The following is a 21,982-nucleotide window of genomic DNA, read 5'->3' as shown; positions in this document are numbered from 1 at the left end:
GTTTTTTTTTTTATAAATTCAAGTTTGTTCAACTTAATTGATTAGTGCCACAAGCCTCATAAGAATAATCAACTAACTGAAATTAGGGTTTTCTATTATTCCAACTATCTAATTAACTGAAATATTGCCATTATGTTCGTTTGTTGTTAAATACAAAGTTCAATTGGCTATCTATGCTCTGCCCACCATTGGTTTTTAGGTGTTACAAGATTTTTTATACATTTGTTATTTACTTTTAAAGTCATCACATGAGAATAATCAATTAGTTGAATGTAATCAAGTACTAAGCCTGAATATTTAATTTATTAGCAAATTTTACTCATCACCCAGGTCTATGCCTGGTAACTTTCTGCACAAAAGTTCCCATCATTCCCATGTAAGAGCACTCAAGTTTATGATAGTTTTTTCCCAAGTTAGGTTGGTAAGTATTATGCAAGTTAGTAGAAAGAAAACTCAATTTTATAATTAATGCATACAATTTTTCAAATGTGTTTGTTTTAACTTATAAAATGATTTCAAGCTGGCAAGCCTAACTTTCAACATTTTTGTAGACTCGTAACTTTTACAAAAATTAAGAAATTCTGATACAAACAAAAAAGAAACTAGTTGAAATTAACCTTTCCTTTCACAATGTATATGTTGTAATATACGACACAGCAAGTTACATGACAAAAGCCTTATTGAGTGTTTAGTAAGGTTTGTTTCCAAAGGCTATGCATGTTACTTGCATGGCCCATATGTTAAACCTGATTCTTACATGGCCATGCTTTCTGGTAGGAGGTATTCTGTCCAAAGAAGGTTGTTCCTGTCCTAACTGGAGACAAAAGATGTCACTCCACATCTGCCTGTACACTCAGTGCAAACATATTTGTTGTCTTGGATTAACTCCATTATTTATTTGGTTAGAAACATAAACTTACTGGTATTTCAGTTAATGAAATAGCCATAATCAGCAAATCAGTTTGACAAGAAGTTTGTTATAAGTAAAGCTCATGGAATCTTTGTTCAGAAACACTTATCTTCAAGAAACTCATCAGACTTCTTACATCATTGAAATGTACACTACCACATAACATTATAAATAAATCTACAATTAACAAGATGTGATAATGGAAATGAACTTTATGTTCACGTTCACTTCTCAGGAGGATAACTTCATGTTGTGTTTCTGAATCACTTTCAACTAAAATAAGCTTCAAAATATAAATGTATCAACAGTGATAAGAGAAAAGTGATCTGTACTCATGTAAAAGCATCTTTCCATGAAGTTCTTCAAAGCAGTTCAAACTTTCAATCCAAAAATTTTGGCAACATTATCTGCTAACAAAAAATAGTGCAGGCAATGGAGTGGTACAAATATATATAATCTGACATTATAGCTTTACCAGCCCAACTGAAATGCACAAGAACCATATATACTATATCAGACTCCAGTGACCTAGGAAATGTTTTATATCCAGTATTGATGTTGAGAGATTCTTTTCCATTTACAAAGATATATTGAAGGACAAATGCACAAACTTAATCAAAGCCAATCTAGAATTTTTTATGATGATAAAGTTTAAGTAGTTTTGGAGTGTTATAAATCATATATTTTTATGAATTAAGAATGAAAAATGAATCTCGTTAGAGACCGTGTCTCAACTTGTACTGCATGGTCCACATAACGTAGGTAGGGCAAAGTAACAGGCTAATAGCCTAAACTGCTTTGTTGTTGTTTTTAAATGAACTGACTTTTCCACAGATTTCTGCAGAAAATACAAACCATTCATGCAGAAAATTTCAAAGATTTCCACAGATTCCATCTGTATCTACTCTAAAAAGAATTGTTAAATGAAAAACAAAAATACAGGTTATACAAAAGAAAACTTTCATGATTTGAATGTTTCCAAAATACATGAAATAATAATGACTATCACTTAACTAATTCAAACAAAAACATTTTTGATCAAACTAAATACACTTCTTACCTATGTAATTATTTGAAAAGATGAAACTGGTTAAGAATTCTGAAAGAAGAAAACAATATAAAACAAAACACATCAATATTTTCTAACCATATGCTAGGTTAATATGCTCTGTCTACATTTGTTTATTATTTGAGTTATTTTTCTCTACATCTTTATGTAGTAGCACAATGTGTAATAAAACATGATTACTGTCTTTGACATTTACATACAGAATACAATATGCCTGGATACTCCACCATTAATATATATAGCAGATAAAGTGGTTGACATATTATTATATACCCTCCTTTACTTTCACTCTGAAGTCCTTATTAATAATATAAATTTCGTTTAATTGGTTACTAAAACTTGCAGACTAACAAATAAAATGAGAAGAAAAGCCCTTCAAATTTGTACCTGCTATATTCTCTCTCTCTTTGGAGATACCAGTAAATATTATTTGGTTGTGCAAACATCACAGTCACAAGTTGAATAGGATGTGGTCACTGTAAAAACAGGTGCACAGTGATAAGCCTTATAGAAATGTAAAAGGACTTGTCACATATCACGACCTTTGTTTGTAGTTGCAGAAGACTACAAAGGAAGAACTGGTGGTGGCTGGGTGAAGAGAATGACACCCAAGAGTGACTACACATCAATCACGTGGTATGTGTTGTTTATATTAAGGCTTCACACAAGCCTACCAAAAACGTGATTACAAGTCTTCACCAGAAGGAAAAAAATTAAACAGCATTAAGGTGAGAGGGGTGATTAAAGGGAACACCCCTTCAGCTAGGTCACTGCAGCTTCTCTTCAGCTAGGGAGTGAGGAGAAGAGGTCAGCTGCTGTAGAGCACTATCTGAAGTCGATGGAGAAACATAACTCTTGTACAATGGGTAAAATGCAGAACTTTGGCTCGGTAGCAGCACAAATTTCTCACTAGGCTTAAAGGGTCCATACCCTTGGGGTTCCATGAGAGTTGAGGTATTCCTGTGAGGAAAAATTACACACTCAAGGTTATAAGTAAACCAAAACTGATAAAACATCATAAGACAGAAATAGTTTTGATTTTTTTTAATGAGCAAACCAACTTATCACATAAAACAGAAATGTTCCAATCTAAGATTAGTATTTCCTAGACATGTATTTATTTTTACAAAATAATATAATGTATTAACATTTGAGAAATAGAAATATTTTACCTTATATGTAGTGTTAGAAAAATGTGTTTATTTTATAATGATAAACATCTTTTTAAAATTTAAATAAGCATATACTTCATTATCCTTTTTTTACTCTCCTTACAAAAAGACATTTAACAGAATCATTTTACTTGATGATAAGTGGTTTTATTAATAATTATTTTATATTTTTCTAGGCTAGGCTTGTCCCTGACATTGTTTTTATCACCCATTAATTAATTAAAAAGATTTATAAACTTGTATGAGTTCACAAAATTTGATATATTCAGCTTTGAAGTTAGTATGATTATATACTGACAGAGATGGGTAATTAACTCAATTAATCAATTACCTATGAGCATGGATTACATTAACTAATGTAATCTCACACGAAATAATTAACTAAAAAAAATGAGTGTTTCTGATTACAATTATTTTTTATTATTCCATCTATCCAAGTAATTGAAATACTGCCATTAGGATTTCTCATTATTATTTTTGATTAATTGAAGGTTGTTTACCTTAATTGGATTAGTATCCCAATTCATGAAAATAATAAACTAATTGAAGTTTGTGTTACCAATTATTATTATTTTTTAGTATTCCAGCTATCCAAGTCTCATGTGAATATACACTGACAGTCAATGAAAACGTATAATGTTTTGTTTTAAATAATTTTCCCCACGGTTGAAAATATTAACTTTTCATTCCCCGTATGAACTCCTGAGGCCCATCCAATGTGAAATGACCACTCCTTTATACTTTTGACATGCTTCATTGAATCCTGTTCACCAGATGCCAAATTAGCCTATTTCTGTGGTCTGCTATTGGGCGTAGTCATGCGGATCACGTGTAGGGGTGGAAAATGAGGGCTATATATTGCACAACCTGAATACAGTTTGACATAGTGACTACATTTAGAATCACTTTACCTGTTTTCTGCTCAGTCAAAGTTTCAATACAATAAGTATGCACAATGTCGTTGTCATCGTGTGACAACTAGTTTCAAATTTAGCTTTATTTTTCTTATTTGCAAAGTATCTTACACACAAACAACACTTAACCCACATGTAATTTCCTAAAACAAAATAAACAATATACTAAATACAATTGGTATGGGCTTTCTCAACTTATTTAGGTCTAAAATATGCACACTCAGTTCATTCAAAACCATTTGCTTATCACTTTGTGAACACACATTCAGACATTTCTGCATATTCAGTTAAATTTGTCTTCATTACAATTTCACATGTACTTTACTCTGCAATAACTTAGTTTCAGTTCATTTCATAGACTGTTATAAACACCTTGTAGCTACTTTTTTCTTTAGTACAGGTTTTATTCTTTGATTTTGTGAGGTTCTTTGCTTCAACCCCTAAAACTGTGTCATACGATGAATGCTCATAACTGTTTCATACTCTGTACACTATTATAAATACTGTTAATATACTTTACTGTTTACTTTATGTGTAGTTTTATTAAATAAAGTTATGTCTATGCGAGTTTGTTTATCTGACCACATAAAACTTTTTCAAATAGACGAGGATTTATCAATCTAACATATAATACCTGCAAGAAAGCATAACTTAAATGGCATGCGTGAAAATAATACAATAAGGAAAATTCAAGTGAAGGGCATGAAAACTACCACAAATGTTTTGTGGGTCGGGGCTAGTTTCCATCAATTTCTGAGACAAAGAGCTATGTGAGGTAGAGAGTTGTTTGCTGAGCAGAAGCAGCAGTGATAAAATTATTTGACCAATTATCAGGATAGCTCTGCACAGCAAAGCATAAATGTCATGAAGAGTGCAGCATGGGCTGGAAAAATTTTTGCTATTGATAAAACTGAGACCAGTAATATGGAAACAAACCTGTAAATTAGCACGTAAAGCACCATACTATCAAATGAAGCTTCAACTAGTAAAAGCACTGCTGATCTGTCAACATCAAGAGTTAGATATTGAGGTGTGGTCAAGGTACACAAGGATGCTGTACTTGACTATTTCATAGAGATGTTAGGAAACTTTGGCATTTCAGAGGCAGTCACTTGATTGAAAGCACACCTACTTAGCACTGATAAGTTGTTCCCAAAAGACCACCAAGTTTGATCAAATGTCTTCAGTTGGTAAACTTCCTACCATGAAGAACTAATGCAAGTTTCATTTATTCATTTTAACAATACAATTTCTGTATGATGGGATTCCAGTGACTAATAAAACCTCTTCTCCCATAAATCTTGGTGCTAAATGCATAATTTTTACATTTATGCTTACAATAACATAAGTATACATGTTTTGAACTCTAAGCAACATAAAATGATTTATTACATTCAAATAAACTCTAATCTAGATATATCTCTATTTAACACCTTCTGGTCATGGATGTGATGATGAATGACCACTTTATCAGAGGTCTCACATTTGGATCAAAGGCAATATTTCCATGACCAAAAGGAAGATCAAAAATTTTCTCACTGCATTCTTCATACATGATATCAATTGTAGATTGAATAAAAAATAGTGTGATAAATCAATTTGTCAAAAATATAAAAATAAGTACCTTTTCTCACAAATTGGCCGTTAAAGTAACAGGTATTAAATTACTAGGCAACATGATACGGGGAATTTCAAGCAATGAAAACTTTCTCATTTATTGGAAGGAAGTCATATAGCATTTAACAACTATATACGTTGTTTAGCCAACAAAGCAAAAACTGTGTTCGAGCATCTAGACAATCTTGATCTGCCATTAAATAAAATACACTATTTTTTATTGGCAACTAGTGTCAAAACTGGGCTAAAAAACAGGTCAGATGACACCAGTTAGGAAAGGCTTAATATTTGAAGTCTTTGTAATATATATATGTATGTCAAAAATAAAGAAAACTGAAAATAATGTAAAAAACATCAGCTCTGACCACTGATGTATTATTTTATCACTTGAAATAACTGTTAATTTCTCTCTTCCTTAACTACTTCAGAATATATTTTTAGAATGGTATTAGTACATGACTTTAGGGCACTTCAGGTCAAATTGCAAGAATAATCAGTGTAATGCTGAAAATTTCAGGATAGGTTTAGTTTTTTTATATGCTACAACATGTCAAAAGTGCCCTTCTCAAGCACCAGGGAAAGAGCCAGGGGGATTCTAGATGGTCCAAACCACCTCCATTTTTAACTGCAAGTGAAGGTATATTCATTGTGTTCAACATTTAGAAATATTAATTTTAAGTACATGCTATATGCTTACCTGTATTTATGTATGTTGTGCATCTGCTTTATTCTAGACTGAAATAATTTTCTATTTATTCAATGAATTAAGTGTTTTATTTTTTCAGGTGATAATGAATGACATGATCAACAATTGTTTAATATGGATTTGCTCCTTAGAAACCTATGATGTCATAAGAGTGAGTAGAGGACTCCAGACTATCAAGAATCTAATCTGGTAGCAGAGGTGGTGTTAGTTAACTTAGGGCCCCTTGCTAAGTCCTATTCCAGGACCCATGGTAGGGACTGAATTTTCTTAATTTTTTTGTGCTGGGGCACCATGCAACTGCACCCTTTTCACAACCATCCTCTAATACTGCCCATCTGGCAGCCAAGATCAGATTGGCTGCAAATCTGCAAAATGTATCGACTATCAGATTGCACACTAAATGACAGAAAGATTATATGTGTCCACAATACATAATAAGGCAAATTTAGAGGCTGGTCCTTCCCAAGTACCAGAAGCTAATGCACCACATTTGATGTTCTAGTGACATGCCTTTCATTTTAAGAGGGACTGTATGTTCTGTGGTGAAGAAGCAAGTGAAAAGCTGGAGGTTAAAAAGGAAGCATAATATGGAAGAACAGGACATAAAGTCAGAATAATGACAACCAAGAGAGCATTTGAAATTGTGCCATGGACCAGAGTCATGAATAGAGCAAAGAATGTTCTTATTAACTCAGCAGTGTGACTGACCTCATGGCAAATGAGGTGAAACACCACCATATGTGCATCTTGCAATTCTTTTGTAAGTCCAAGGTTTTAAACCAAGTCACATGCCTGGTTGACTGGAGGATCCTGTGAATACCAGAGCATTTGCCCGGCTCTGTTCCTTCCTAAGTAATAACAAGAAGTGTCAGTACTTTCTATCTGACTTTATGGATTTCGTAAGTACATAGCAAAACATTTGAAAATTGTTGGCTTATTATGGTGACTATATGCAATAATATAAGTTTCAAAACTACACTGCATTGTCAGTTTTCAAGACACTGCTTACAAGATGATTGATATGACTATCAAGACAACAGCTACTAATGTCTAAGAGAACATAAATTCTTATGTGTAAGACTTATATGTGTACCCTTCATTAGCCATGCCCAACAAGGTATAGAGATATATATATATATATAGCAGGTATGTGAAATATGTTTTCAAGCATTACCACTCATCTGCAACATTTGTCTTTGATGGTTGATAATGGTCCTTCTACAACAAAGTTAAAAGTGTAGGTTGGTTAAGGCAGTGGTTCACAAACTTTTTCGTCTGCAGACCACTTCACCAGGGAAAAAGATCCTGCAAATCACCTACCAGTCCTTCCCCAACTGCACTCACTTTTCACTACAAAAAAAAACTCATCAGAATTAATGGAAACAATGGTACTGCTTTTGATGTGACTTCGAGGGCTCTTGCAGACTACACTTTGAGAACCACTGGGTTAAGGCATCTTTTGTTGATATAGTATTTGACAGCTGTATGCACACAACAACTTATGAAGCAGAGTTTCCCTGGGAATAAAAAAGAACAAATCCTGACTCATTATTGCCTTGTTGTGTCATTTGCAAAGTATTGAGATAACACTGTTACAAGCAATCACTAATGCTGACACATTCATTATGTCAACATCCCTAAAACTGTCCAACATTGAAAGTTAACATTTTCTTACACTGAAAATGTATTTCCAATAGGTACTTACTGCCCTAACCCATAGCTATCTCAATCCTGGTTTGCCTTCTAAGCATTGTTAAAAATATTTTCACTAACAGTGCACCAGTCTTTTATACCCCTCATTTTCATGCCTTTTCAAAATATGTGCTGATCATGTGACTACCCTCCACCAATCATGCTGCATCTTCTATACTAGCTCAGCTAGCTCCCACTACTGTTCTGGCACAATACTCATTTTCGAAAATTGGTAAGTAGAAACTAGTAACACCAGCATATCAGCGGGAAGGAAGGATGGGAAGTGGGTGAGATGGGGTAAGTAGCTATCGGAAATATATTTTCAGTGTAAGAAAATGTTAAGTTCCAAAACAGCACTACTTCCTTTCACCCAGAGTTAGAATCCCACATTGCAAAGGTGGAGGGGCTGGTGAAGGCACAATTGTATTCAAACAAGCAGATAGCAACTGCCTTGAAAGAACAGATGTGGCATAATAAGAAAAGAAGGCACACCTATGGGGTATAGCACTACTTTTGTAAGAGCTATGCTCTTTGCCCAGTTACAAACACAGTAATGCATATAGGACAGTAAGTAATAGGCAGGCACCATAGCCTCAAGAAAGAGATGTACAGCATTGTTCTGTGGAGAAGTGCTGTAGAACTATAATGTAAAACAGCACAGCGTGGACATAAATAGAATGTCTAGTGTGTAATCAAAATTGGGCCCAAATAAATATGTGCCAAGGGTAGAGTCTTGGGGCACACCAGAGCATGTCAACTGCTGTTTGACCATGCAAAACATCCAGTGGAAACACCTTGTCTAGGATATTCTGAGCAACAAGAATGATGTCCCCCATAAAAAAAAAATCCATGGGAAACACCCTGAATAAGTAGTTTGCTGAAAAATTGTCAAATAATTCAGAATCAGCCTGTTGTCAACAGATAGTGCATAATCCGTCCAGGTATGTAGCAATCATAGGCATGGGACATGGTGATAGTTAGTCATAGTAAGGTACCTGATAATGTGATATATATATGTATAGGTGGCTGGGGCTAAAGGACCTAAATTGTATTTGAATAGGCCAAGTGCAGTCCACCTGGGTAAAAACATTCAGGGGAAGTGCCTTGGGATATGTTGGATTATGCCAAGTGTGGTCCATCTGGGCAAAAACATCCAGTGGAAGCACCTTGGATAAGAAATTTATCTTATGATCAACAAGTGTAGTCAGCCCAGGCAAAAACATGTGGAAGAAGTGCCTTGGATCCAGAATATTATGATATTGCATAATGAATAAGTATAATGATGATAGCCCTCTTTTCACTGAGTGGGTACATTTGAGCTATGAAGTTTAATTTAGTTTATTGTACAAACCCCACTCAGGAGAAACAGAAAAACAGGATGGTCAGAAGCCATGGCAAATAGACCAAAGTCTGAATTAAGACCAATACCTCTGATACATATACAAGGAGGAAGGGCAAATAGTATGGGCAAGGAAAGATGTTACACGAGGGGCAAATCCCTGAGCTGAGGCAAGGGACCAGAAAAAAAGCCACATGTGAAGATAGAGTTTGATGAGATTGGGATGAAATACATCCTATTGTGGTTGTCGGAGAAGCAATCAGGACAGAGGGAAAGGCAGGGGTTGTTGCTCCAGTAAGGGCCAGAGCAGAGGGAATCACGTCTGAGCCAGGCAATATGGAGCAAACTAGCAGAACACGACAAAGAGTGGTCTGAATAAGGAGACCTCTGAAGAGGAGTCTGATTGGAGGGTAGGCATATAGGTGAAGCCTCTTCAATCTCAACTGAAAGTATCCACCCCAGAGCTGAGGAGTGAGGAACTGGAGACAAAAAAAAAGGAAATTTGGCATTCCAGTGAGTGGCAAATGTATATATATGCAGTGTTCCCAGTTGAGAACACACCCATAGAAATACCTAAGGATGAAGGGACCACTCCATGGGGAGAACCTGGTTGGGACAGGATAAGCAGTTAGCCACAAGATTCATAAATCTGGGTACGTAACACACCAGAACCATCATGTCTTGGCTGTTGGCCTAATACAGGAGATCCAGAGTCTGAAAACACAGAGACCTGGACTTGGTTCCCCTTGCTTGATGAGATAGCTGACGACAGTGGAATTGTCATAATAAACCATAACCACAAAAGCAGAAGGAAATGATACAGAGCCTGATGAACTGCTAAAGGTTCCAATATGTTGATATGGAGAGTAGCCTCCTTGACTGATCATGACCCAAAATCTCTTGGGAATTGAGAAAAGCCCCCAATCTATCAAGGAAGCATCTGTGAACAGATGAGGCTCAGGACAAGGCAGAGGGAATGAGAGCTACCAAGGAAGCCCACATCCCCAAAAGACATAGAACCTCTTGCGCAGAGAGAGAAGGAGAAGGTAGGGCCTTCGTGAATGCCTGTTTCATATCCAGGAACCAAAGTGGAGAAGGCTGGGCCCGACCAAGATGGGAACTGATGAAAACCCCCAAGCGAATAAGATACTGTGTGGGGATAGTAAAGGACTTCTTCAACTTGATGAGAAACCCCACCAGAGCACCTTCTCGAAGAATTACGCTGGTGTAAGTGACTGACTGGGCATAGGAAGGGGCAAGCAATAGCTAGTCATTCCATGTAATAGTGAGTCCTAAGATCAAGTGAGTGAAGATGACATGCAAAGGAGTGTACCACTCGAAAAAATAAATACGAAGCTGAAGAAAGACTGAATGGCAGCACCCAGAACTGGAAGACAGAAACTCTGTGAACAAACTGAAGAAAATGATGTGACACTGGGGCAATTGGAATATGAAGATAGGTATATGTCCAATCAAACTTGGTCATCCAAAGAGAAAAAAAAAACACTGAAGTGAGAGGTATGACTCCATGGTGAAACAAGATGTCTCCAGATATACAGCTGGGACAGATGTATTATGGGTCTCCAATCTCCCATGTTTTTGAAGACAACAAATAGACAGTAGTTATATCCCAGTTGTGTGGACATCACTCGTTCGATAACTCCTTTGTGTAGGAGGTGTCCAACAGACTCAGCAAATGACTGGATGAGGTATGATCTCGTGGAGGAGGGAAGGAAATCAGGGAAGTGGATAGAAGGGAGTGAAAATAAAGGCAGAAATCATATAATCCACAGAACTGTCATGAAGCGTAGCCAAAAAGACAATTAAACTAACATACTTAGAGAAAGTACTCAATACTAAGGAACTAACAAAACTTAGAAATTTGTAGATTTTACAAAGTATGTAAGAATAACAAACCCACAAAACTATGAAATTCCACCTAAAACATAAAACAATAAGCAACACCTAAAGTACAAAACCACTAAAGGAATTTAGAAGATAAAAGACCCTTAAATATCAAACATACAAGTACATCCAAAGGATTTATAAGACAAAGGACACGAAAGTAAAACTTACCCTGAAGAATATCAAAATAAAAAGGCACCCAGTTAACAATAATACATTTTGACTCAAGTCTCTTTCCCCAATTAGATGTGACTAGTAGTAAAGAAAAAGGAACTTACAAATTAAATTACATAAACAGTGAAAAGGAGTAAAAATAATGAACCAACACACCCACAAAATTAGCCGAAGGTATAATTACCCAAACAGTAATGATCGTGCAAAACCAGTACATACCGAAAATTAAACAAAAACAAAGTAATAAACAAACTCTAAATGCAAATGTAAACTAAAGTAACTTAGATGGTAAAAGAATTATAAAAAATCTAACTTACCAAATACTAAGCAGAGAAAACAGGAAAGACCTAAATTATTGAGTGGAAAAATTAGGTCCATCCACACAAGCACACATAAACTCGTTAAACATGGGTATACCTACTGGGAATGAGGAATACACACTGAAAAACTTGCCGCAGAACACCTGGGAACAATACCTAACCCAGCAGTAGTTATATCCTTCCACACAAAAAATCGTAACGTGAAAGGAAGAGAACTACGGCCAAACGTGAGTCAAGAATTCCCCTCGATTTATAGCCTGTGCTTCCCCAGCAGACATCGTCAACCCTGAGAACTGTAGACTTGTGTCAAAACCATTGTCTACTAACCCAGGAATTTCATCACTCATCATATCAAACCTAAAATTCATATGAACTAATTTCTAAAACAAGTAGAAACAATGGAAATTAAACACAAGAAGTTGAAACTTATATAAATTCATGAATAAGCATAATTAAAATTTTGTAGTCACATAGAAAACGAGTTAAAACACACATCTGAATGGCAATTGAGAAAGTGAGGATTGTGCTATAATAGTAGAGGGAGCTAGATAGCTAGCTCTGGATTGGATTGTTTTCAAGAATTATTGTAACAAAGTCATTGTATATGCATTTATCTGTCAAAAAAGAAAACTAAATAAAATAACAAGCAAAGTTGTTGTTTTTTCCATTTAACTGACATTTTAATTTACCTATCAAATGAAACTAAGTAAAATAACAAGAAAAAATTAAAATTTTTTTCAGTTGTTTTTGATAAATGGGCAGAACAAAACATTTAGTGCACAGAAATCTATTGTTTAACCTCGTAATAACTAGGATAAAGCTGAAAATGTCCGGAAAGTCTCATCCACCATTATAGGAAGGAGTGGGAGGTTCAGACACATGAATAACTGAAGGGCTTCCTGACTTTTGAATCAAACTGATTAATAACCAAGAAATTGTTTTTTAATTTTTTGTTTCATCATTTCCAAGTTAAAGATAAGCTTCCTTGGAGAGCCGCACTTGCAATGAAAAGGAGTGGTACATACCCTGATTTTATCACTTTTGAATATATATGTTGCAGTACATAACAAAGTAAACCTATCCTAAAATTTTCGGCTTTACATGAATTATTCTGGGGTTACACCTTATATTCCCTGAATAATATATTTAAGAAAGTTTTCAACTTTTCACATAGGTGTTCTGTGCTTATTTAATGAAATCCTTGTAAACTAGATATTGGAAGGTAATAAACACATACCAATCCTTTATTTAGATAAAGGTTACATATAGCAATTGCTACCCCATAAAAGAGTGTACCAGTCTGATCCTATGTCTATCTATTCTCTGGGGTGGAGCAAACCCATCTCAAGGGGTGGCACAGACACTCATACAAGTTGGTATGAGTTTGGGGTTCTCTCTCACGTATATGTTATTTGAAACAGTCAGTGATGTAGGTAATCTAAGGATTGTGGGATACCTCACTAGGATTTTTGTCTTACTTGATAGTGTGGAAATACATTATTATTTCTTTAGTTCTTGATCTGTGTGGATGTAGTTGGAACCTTCTCAGCAAGTTCAAACAACTAGAAGCTGACCAGTAAGCTATGACTGACAACTAGTGGAAATGAATATATTATTTTGCTTGATCATTTGTGTTACTTGTCATCCTTTACTTCCTTGTTTATATGACTACATAATATTTTTAGAATATGCATTTTGCAAATAATTAAGCTTACCTCTTTGATATCATTCTACCTGAATATCAGATTATAACATTAACTGAAATGTTTTTATTGGGTCTCCTCAATTACTTTTTAACTATTTCATTATTTCATGAAACATTTAGGAATATACAATAAGGATAACTTTGCAAGCTTACCTTCGTTCTTCTAAAATTTTCACTTTTTCACACCCATCTGGAGGCTCTCTGGCCAAAAACCTATTAATACGAGGGCTTGTGCCAAATTTAAAGCTACAGTCTAGATCAGGTGAGGCACTTTTACTTCCTTCTGTAAGAGTAATACACAAAAATAATCTTAATTCAGTTCTTATTTGATCATTATATTATTGTTGATTATTTTTGCAGAATTGCAAAAAATTGTTGAAAAACTATAGATTCAGATTACTTTAATCTAAACAATGGTATTTAAACATATATTTTTGTAATTAAGTTGATTTATTTTGTCAGTCTTTTTTCACTGTCTTTGAATAGTTAAAGATTTTTCCAAATATAAAGTAATTTACTGTAATGTTCAAAATGTGAAACTCATCCTACATCATTTCTGAATGAGGAATAATTACATAACAAGACTCAACTCAAAAGCTTAAAATATCCATGACTAACATTAAATAAGATACACTATTTAAATTGCCAACTAGTCAAACTAGGCTCTTTAATAGTGGCAAACAATGTTGTATCAGTGAAAATAATGGCATACTATTAACTTGAACCACATGATCTCTTTGTGTTGTAATATTATTCTTAAATACTTAAATATACTTAGTGAAATAACAAAAGGTTCTTTGAGTCATCTCCCAACTAAGACAAATGTTATAACATGAACTGCAATAGTGCATGATGTAATTATCATGAAACAGTAGCCCTTCACTAATAGGATGGTGACATATCTTCCATGCACAGTAGATTCCCGTAAGTACTTGCACTCGAATATAACCTCATTTTTACATGAGGCAAGAATAATGTGTACTGGTAGTGGGTGGGAAAGGAAGGTAGACAGAGAGTTAAGTATCTATAAGAAATACTTTTTCAGGTAAGAGTTGTTTGTTTGTTATTAAGCACAAAGCTACACAAAGAGCTATCTGTGCTCTGCCCACCACGGGTATTGAAACCCGGTTTCTAGCGGTGTTCAGGTAAGGAAAATGTTAACTTCTGAAATGCTATACTTACCAATCTGCACACAGTAGATAGAATTCCACACTGATGTGATGGAGGGGTTGGTGCAATTGTGAAAGCCTACATGAACTTCCTTCAGAGATGGCTACTGAAGGGCAAAGCCCATGGAGTGTGACACCCTATAGTGGGGGCTTACTAGAGGGGTAACACTTCTGAGATACTGTTTACTCTACATCTTGATGGAATTATGAAAGGAGGAAGACAAAATATGCCAATGTGTCACGGGGATGGGCAAAAACAGACATGACCAATAAAACATTTTCACACAACAGGTCAGTTGGACATGAGATGTAGTGAGGCTAGAGCAATGATCAGACTATACAATTTGGTATGTGTTCTGTTGTTCAATTTATTTACTTTACATACAGAAATTGGAACAAAGTCCCTTCTGTTGTGTGAGGAAAACACTTTGCCTCATCCAGCTGGCCAAACTACTGGGAAATTGATAAATTATACAATAGGGGATGCCCAGCACTACATAGACATGGACACCCTTGTCCTAATTCTCACTGCATTGTGCTGTGAAGCATCTGTAAATTTACAATAAAGTATTCTTCATTACCCAGTCAAGCCATCTCCAAACTTTTATTTTCTATAAAGTGGGTTCCTCGTCATCAAAATCTCAACTGCGGGCACTCTAGAACATAGAGCAGATGAGTTTAATGCTTTCCATTCTCCTGACTTAATAAGGGTTTAGGGAAGTAAGTATATGCTGTGAGGCAATACTTCCCACTGGGTGAGTTTTGAGAAGTGAATGGTAGAATAGTATAAACAGGTAAGGAAATAAAGAGCCACTTTCAATTTAAAGATAGTGAGTAGACTGGAGAATGGCAACTGGAAAATTGAATTTTAATGTTATTGAATGCTTTACAGGGATAAGCCACAGATAAAGACATTGCTTGTTACTGAATGTTCTACAGGGATAACCAGCCACAGATAAATACATTACTTGTTACTGAATGTTCTAGAGGGATAACAAGCCACAGATAAAGAGATTACTTGTTACCGAATGTTCTACATGGATAACAAACTGTAGATAAAAACATTACTTGTTATTGAATGTTCAACAGGGATAACAAGCCACAGATAAAGACATTATTTGTTATTGAATGTTCTATAAGTAAGAAGCCACAGATAAAGACATTACTTGTTACTGAATGTTCTACAGGAATAACAAGCTGTAGATAAAGACATTACTTGTTATTGAATGTTCTACAGGAATAACAAGCTGTAGATAAAGACATTACTTGTTATTGAATGTTCTACAGGAATAACAAGCCACAGATAAAGACATTACTTGTTATTGAATGTTCTACAGGAATAACAAGCTGTAGATAAAGACATTACTTGTTAATGAATGTTCTACAGAGATAACAAGACACAGATAAACACATTACTTGTTTTTGAATGTTCTATAGAGAAATCAAGCCATACATAAAGACATTACTTGTTACTGAATATTCTACAGGAATAAAAAGCTGTAAACACATTACTTGTTAGTAAATGTTCTAATTAATTAGGTACTTATTTTCTGAGAAATACCTAATTTTTCTCAACTATGACAGAAAGAGAGGCTAATTGTGCTTACAGTTACAAGTCTTTAGAGATATTATCTTCTAGATGTTAGCAGCACACTACTAACCATTAAAGCACATAAAAATTGATGAATAAAAACTTTACTTGAGACACTGACTTACCTCTACTGGCAGGCTGAGAGCTGTCCATTTGGCCTAGAAATGAAACAATCGGTGAAACTGACTGACTGCGGCTAGTTGCACCACTACTAGGGCAACTCTCTCCTCTACCAGAGGGAGTTTGTGTGTTCACATTTCGTGTGGATATGGCTGTGGTGGACCTAAAGAGGTCAGCAATGGGGGCTCGGTGTCCATCTGGAGGAGGTTCTACATCCTACAAAACATTTTCCACATACACTTATCTGTCATTTGACATAACTGAAATATATGCAATAAAGAAAAATACACAGAAAAAAGTGTTCCTGTCACTATTTTTATTATCATTTCACAATGAAAGCCAACTAATTTGAGTTAAAATAAACATATTATAATAGTAGGTTGTAATTTTGTAGCTTTGAAAATCTGACAATGTTATAAAAAAGAACATTTTAGTCACCACATCAGTATAAAAGTATTGCTGTATGTTATATATATCAAGAGAATAGCAAATGTTCAATGTTAATGCATTCAAATACCAAAGGGTTGAATTAAAATATTTGAAAAATAAATACATAAATTCCAATGAATTTTTCTATAATGGTACATTTAAGCTAGTTCAAAAAATTGTGATTGTTTAGTTAAGTGTATAAAAGCATATAGCAAAGATCAGAAAATAAACGTGTATGAAAGTAAAATATAAATATCAAGAGTTCTGAGAGAACATGACTAACTAATTAACTTCTACCTCTACCAAGAGTTGTCAAAGCTACATAATTTTTTAGGTGGCTTTCTATTTTCTTCTACAGAAACCAGTGAATTATGAATACATACTGTTACAAAGATAAACTGGTTTCATATTCACCCATTATTATAGAAATCTGTAGTTATTTAAAAAGCATATTAAGTGACTGCAAAACACAACACTGCTTAAAGAGTATTTAGCAAAAATGTGTAAACAAAATTACCTATTTATGCCCCACTTGAGATTTTAACTGTATATAGTACCCATATCAAATGCCAGTAGTAACAGCTAGCCCCACCTAGAAATTCCAATTAGAATCTGCATTGTAAATTCAACTGCTTACCTACTGGTTTGTCAAGTTTAATATTAACTGACACATGTTTAACTTGCTATGTCATTTTCAATTTTAACATTCTTTTTGACTGAAATGTGACAACAGCTCTTCTTGTTAATCATTCTAAACACAACTGGACTATAAACTACTAATTTTAACAATGCTAAGTGGTATCTTAAGTGCTGCTTTATGTTACTTTAAGCCCCCTTGACAGGTATCTGTGTTTTAAATTTTTTGGAAACTGGAGTAAGTCATCTTGATTTAAAATCTAAAAGAATGGTCTTAGCTTAATACTTCTAAAGAATTGAAATGGCAAATTCAAGAAAAAGAGATTTTTCAGGAGTAAGATAAGATCAACCTTTTAGATTGTAAATTATCTATATTTCTGTTCACCATCCTCCTGTAGCAATGGAAAAGATGGCATACCACTGCTATAACAATGGAAGTAATGGCATACTATTACCTTTACTCACATGACCTGTTGATGAGTAATATTATGGCACAAAAACTTAAAAGTGCTCAGTGGAATCAAAGAAATAATATCTCACTTAATTGTCTACATAAAATCTTTAATGAGAAAGTAACAACTTGAAGGAACTTCAAGTAAAACACCCTAAAAAGTAAAGATGTAATCTTATTTAGCTATCTAAAGTGTTTATTTTATCTTTGAACCACCTCAAAATACATGCTAACAAAAAACTAGGAAATTGCAACCTTTTGACATCCTACACAGTGTAAAGCATTATGATTAACTATAGTTTCACTCATATGAATTATATACAATTCATTTACAGGTTTCATACAGCACAATTTATTTGTAATAATTAGTGACAAAATAAAAGGTTTATTATGTCCTGAGCTTTCAGACTAACAAAGGGCCTTTTGTCTTGGGTCAATGAATTTTATAGAAACAATGAATGTAATTTCACTCACCCTCTCAAGCTCTACATCCCCAACATCATTCCCTGAGATTCCTTTGAGAACTAGTCTTTCTATCTCCTGCAACAAAAGAATGAATAAAAAATAGCGGATAACAAATAATGTAATTAGAGCACGAATATATACTTTTTCTTTTTATAAAATGTGTATGTTATAAATGGTCTCAGAAAGCAGTCTAGATAAATATGCTAGAATAAAGTAAGACCATAAAGAACCTTCTGTAATGTTAGTCTGGAGCCTTTCTTCATTTAATCAGGAGAAAAGTGCCAGATCTTTATTTTATTTTTAAAATAACTCTATTTTATGACCCCTAAGCTATAGTTAGAAACTATGTATTTGGCTGAAAGTTACTCTTAACCTTCAATTGCACTTAATCTTTTATTTTTTGAGATTTTGTATTAAATGGCACCATGCACTAAATAAACACGAGTTGAGAGTAACAATAGTATTAATAACATAACAAATTAGACAACAACTCTCTTCAATTACTAACTGATATGTATTACCTGAAGTGCAGGTGGTCTTGTTGCATATTCTGACAAGAAAACAAATGACTTACCTGATTTAAACCTTCCACACTGCTGCGGATACGGGGGATGGAGGCCTTTGGAATGTGAGGGATTGGAATGGGACCAGTGCGAGACCTGCTAACTGTTCCTGTTAACCCACTATGTGTGGGTACATTATATAAATGTTGATAAAATGAAGTGCTAGTGGTTGTTGTTGCTGTGGACGGTATGGAACCATTATTGCTGCCAGTAGGGGTAGACTGTGATATGGCAGAATGGTCCCCTTGGAAAGGACTGAGCCTCTGATATGAGCTGTAGCCTCCTGGGCCATGATTGCTCTTATTGGTCCGTTGAAGCCTCTGACGAATATACTGAAACAATAAGAAGACAATTTGAAATGTTATTATGTATCAAGAATGACGATAATCTTACTTCCAAACTAGATGATTCCTTATGTTTATTAACTCTTAGCAATTAACTACACTTGTAACAACTAATACAGGCATAATTATGGCTAGCACTAATTCTACATGTTATCCTGGCAACTAATCTTACATGTTCTCTTGTGTCATGTATGTTCATTATTGATCCTAGCTGTACACTTGTAACTAGTACTGTTTGCATCCTTGTGATTAATCCTGTGTCACGTACACTTGTAACTGGTACTACTTACACCCTTGTGATTGATCCTAAACTCATGTACAATTGTGAATAACCCTATGCCATATACACTTGAATGATCCTACCTGTACACTTGTGATTAGTACTACTTACACCTTGTGATTAATCCTATGTTATGTATTTATGACAAGTAATGCATGGATTCTTGTGAGTAATCCCATGTCGTGTACACTTGTAACTAGTAATACTTGAACTCTTGTAATTATAGTAAGTAATAATCTATTCCATTTTCTTTAGGGGTTATAATCTTTTAAATGTTTTGCAATAATTTCTTGGTTACTGTGCACTGTAAATTTGGAACTAATGTAAATCTTCAAAGTTAGTCACACCTTGAGATATATTATTGGAATTATGGCCAGAAATGTCACTATCAACAAGAGAACCGAACTCGTAATTAACTACAGTGTAATGTTTATAGATTTTTGTTTTCCTGTGTATTGATATATAACTGTTAAGCATATTATCTAATTGGAATGTCATACAATTCTGATCTACAGAGTTGGCTTACTTTTGGTCTGAAGTTCTTAATAAAACCATATGCCAAAAATATTATGTGTTACAGCCAAAGCTGCACCATACTTCTTCAAACCAAATCATAACTATGATCCAAGTTATACCTTCATTTCTAATTGATCACCACCATTTCCAGAAGACTTTCTCTGTGATCCTTTCTTCCTATCAAATTCTTCCCAGTCATCTGTCTGTAATTAGAAACATCACCTACAAGTTAGATAAATGTGTCCAAGTATCAGTTACTGTAATTTAAATTGTTACTGTTTCTATGCAATGGGGTTGAACTAATATATATTTCACTTTCAGTTTTAAATATGATGATTTGCTTCATTTTCTTATCAGTAAGGAACCAAGAATATAATGACAGGCTTGCTTTAAACGATAACGTGTACTCAAAACCTTGAATAAAAGTTGACTGCTAAATAATATTCATTTCTGTTTCAAATAAAAACGTCGTTAAAAATATACGCTGTTGCTAGTTGAAAACGATTGTCACGAAATTATGATGATTTGGAAAGCACGTTTCAATAGATGGCACTACAAGATTTTTTAAATCATGCCCAAAATACTATAAACCTCTCAACGAGAAATTAAACTTGAATTTTTGAAGAAAGTAAACTGTTTCAATAATTTCATTGACATTAAACGTTTCTAATTTTTTTTTTCTTGTAAACACGCATTACATTATTCTTTGTGATGCACAACAAGAAACTTTAAGATATAATTTTACTTAATAGGAAAAAAACAAAAACTATTATTACACAAGAGTCCAATTTATGTTGTGGTTTTACATTTAGTATTGTATTTTTTAAACTAACTAAAATTCGATGGACATCTTTCTCATCACACAATCGAAACTACCATCATGAGTGGGTCAGCAATAAGTTTATGAACTTAAACACTCAAATTTGGGGATCGATTCCTCACGGTGGACAGAGCGAAGATAGTCCACTGTGTAGCTTGACGTTAAAATAAACAAAATCATCAGACGTGTGATATGCAAGCATTTTCTTGAATTCTTGATCCAACCACAATATCAGTACAAAAAGTGTTCCTTGGAATACAAACAGTGGTAATCATACGTCGTTATCTCTATCTTAATATAGTTCCAGAAACTGAGAGAAAAGTGCTTAACAAGTTAAGATTCTTATGAACTGTACGAAGAAATGTACCAAAAGTTCAGTTTTTCTTTTTTGATTGGAAGAATCTGATCCATGCAACTAATGAATTCACTGTTAGAATTGGCAATTCAACTGGTCAGTTACTACGAAAATTCCAAGTTAACACCTGGCAGTTTGATACTTCACAGAACACCCTCTCTAAGTGAGAAAATGTTCAAACATTTCCTGCAGAGTTTGAAATAACAAAGAAACTTGCACATTGCCGGCTAACCCCAAGAATCAGCCAAACAAAACTGACATTATTTGATATTCTTTTTTAGTGCCCAAACGCTATATTTATGAAATTTTACTACGACTCAATAATGTGCATTAAGCTTCAAAATTTAAGTCAACAGAAATACACATGAATGTGATTCTAAACTTATAATCTACAATAATTACTAGACCACCCGTGACCCGTTGGGTCACCCACCAATCAGAGGTTATGAAGAATTCAAGCTAATTTCAGTAATGCACCGAAACGAAGGTTTATTTTAGATAATTTAATTAAATATTTCAATCCATTCGTGTTATTCATAATTCAAGAAAAGATATTTGATTGTTGATCGGGAATAAAAGGAAAGACCATTTCATTTTTCAAAAAAGTGAAGTCAGAGTTTTCAGGTATTGTGATGAATTAGTTCATTATGTTGTCGTCTTTCCTCTTAAACCTTCTACAAATAAGAAACAGTAACACTTTGTTTTTTCTTCGAATTACCT

At 34.3% G+C, this 21,982-nt stretch overlaps 1 protein-coding gene across 3 annotated transcripts in view; it reads right to left on the bottom strand.

Annotated features, from left to right (window-relative positions):
• Window positions 1-258: 258 nt before the first annotated feature.
• The window catches only part of LOC106458758 (protein FAM117B-like), a 215,150-nt gene continuing 193,426 nt past the window's right edge, over window positions 259-21,982 (bottom strand). For 2 of the 3 annotated variants that reach the window (XM_022385069.1, XM_013918307.2), the window contains 6 exons: window positions 20,207-20,290; window positions 18,959-19,279; window positions 18,394-18,459; window positions 16,409-16,619; window positions 13,677-13,806; window positions 259-2,939 (listed from right to left, as the gene is read on the bottom strand). In XM_022385069.1, coding sequence (XP_022240777.1) covers window positions 2,747-2,939; window positions 13,677-13,806; window positions 16,409-16,619; window positions 18,394-18,459; window positions 18,959-19,279; window positions 20,207-20,290 — 1,005 coding nt within the window. In that variant the 3' untranslated portion in view covers window positions 259-2,746. The remainder of the gene's footprint in view (window positions 2,940-13,676; window positions 13,807-16,408; window positions 16,620-18,393; window positions 18,460-18,958; window positions 19,280-20,206; window positions 20,291-21,982) is intronic. The other variant, XR_002610435.1, reaches the window with a different exon arrangement.

This window comes from Limulus polyphemus, unplaced genomic scaffold, assembly GCF_000517525.1.
Source record: "Limulus polyphemus unplaced genomic scaffold, Limulus_polyphemus-2.1.2 Scaffold510, whole genome shotgun sequence".
Classification (NCBI taxonomy): domain Eukaryota; kingdom Metazoa; phylum Arthropoda; class Merostomata; order Xiphosura; family Limulidae; genus Limulus; species Limulus polyphemus.
This window is presented reverse-complemented; position numbering and strand designations above follow the sequence as displayed.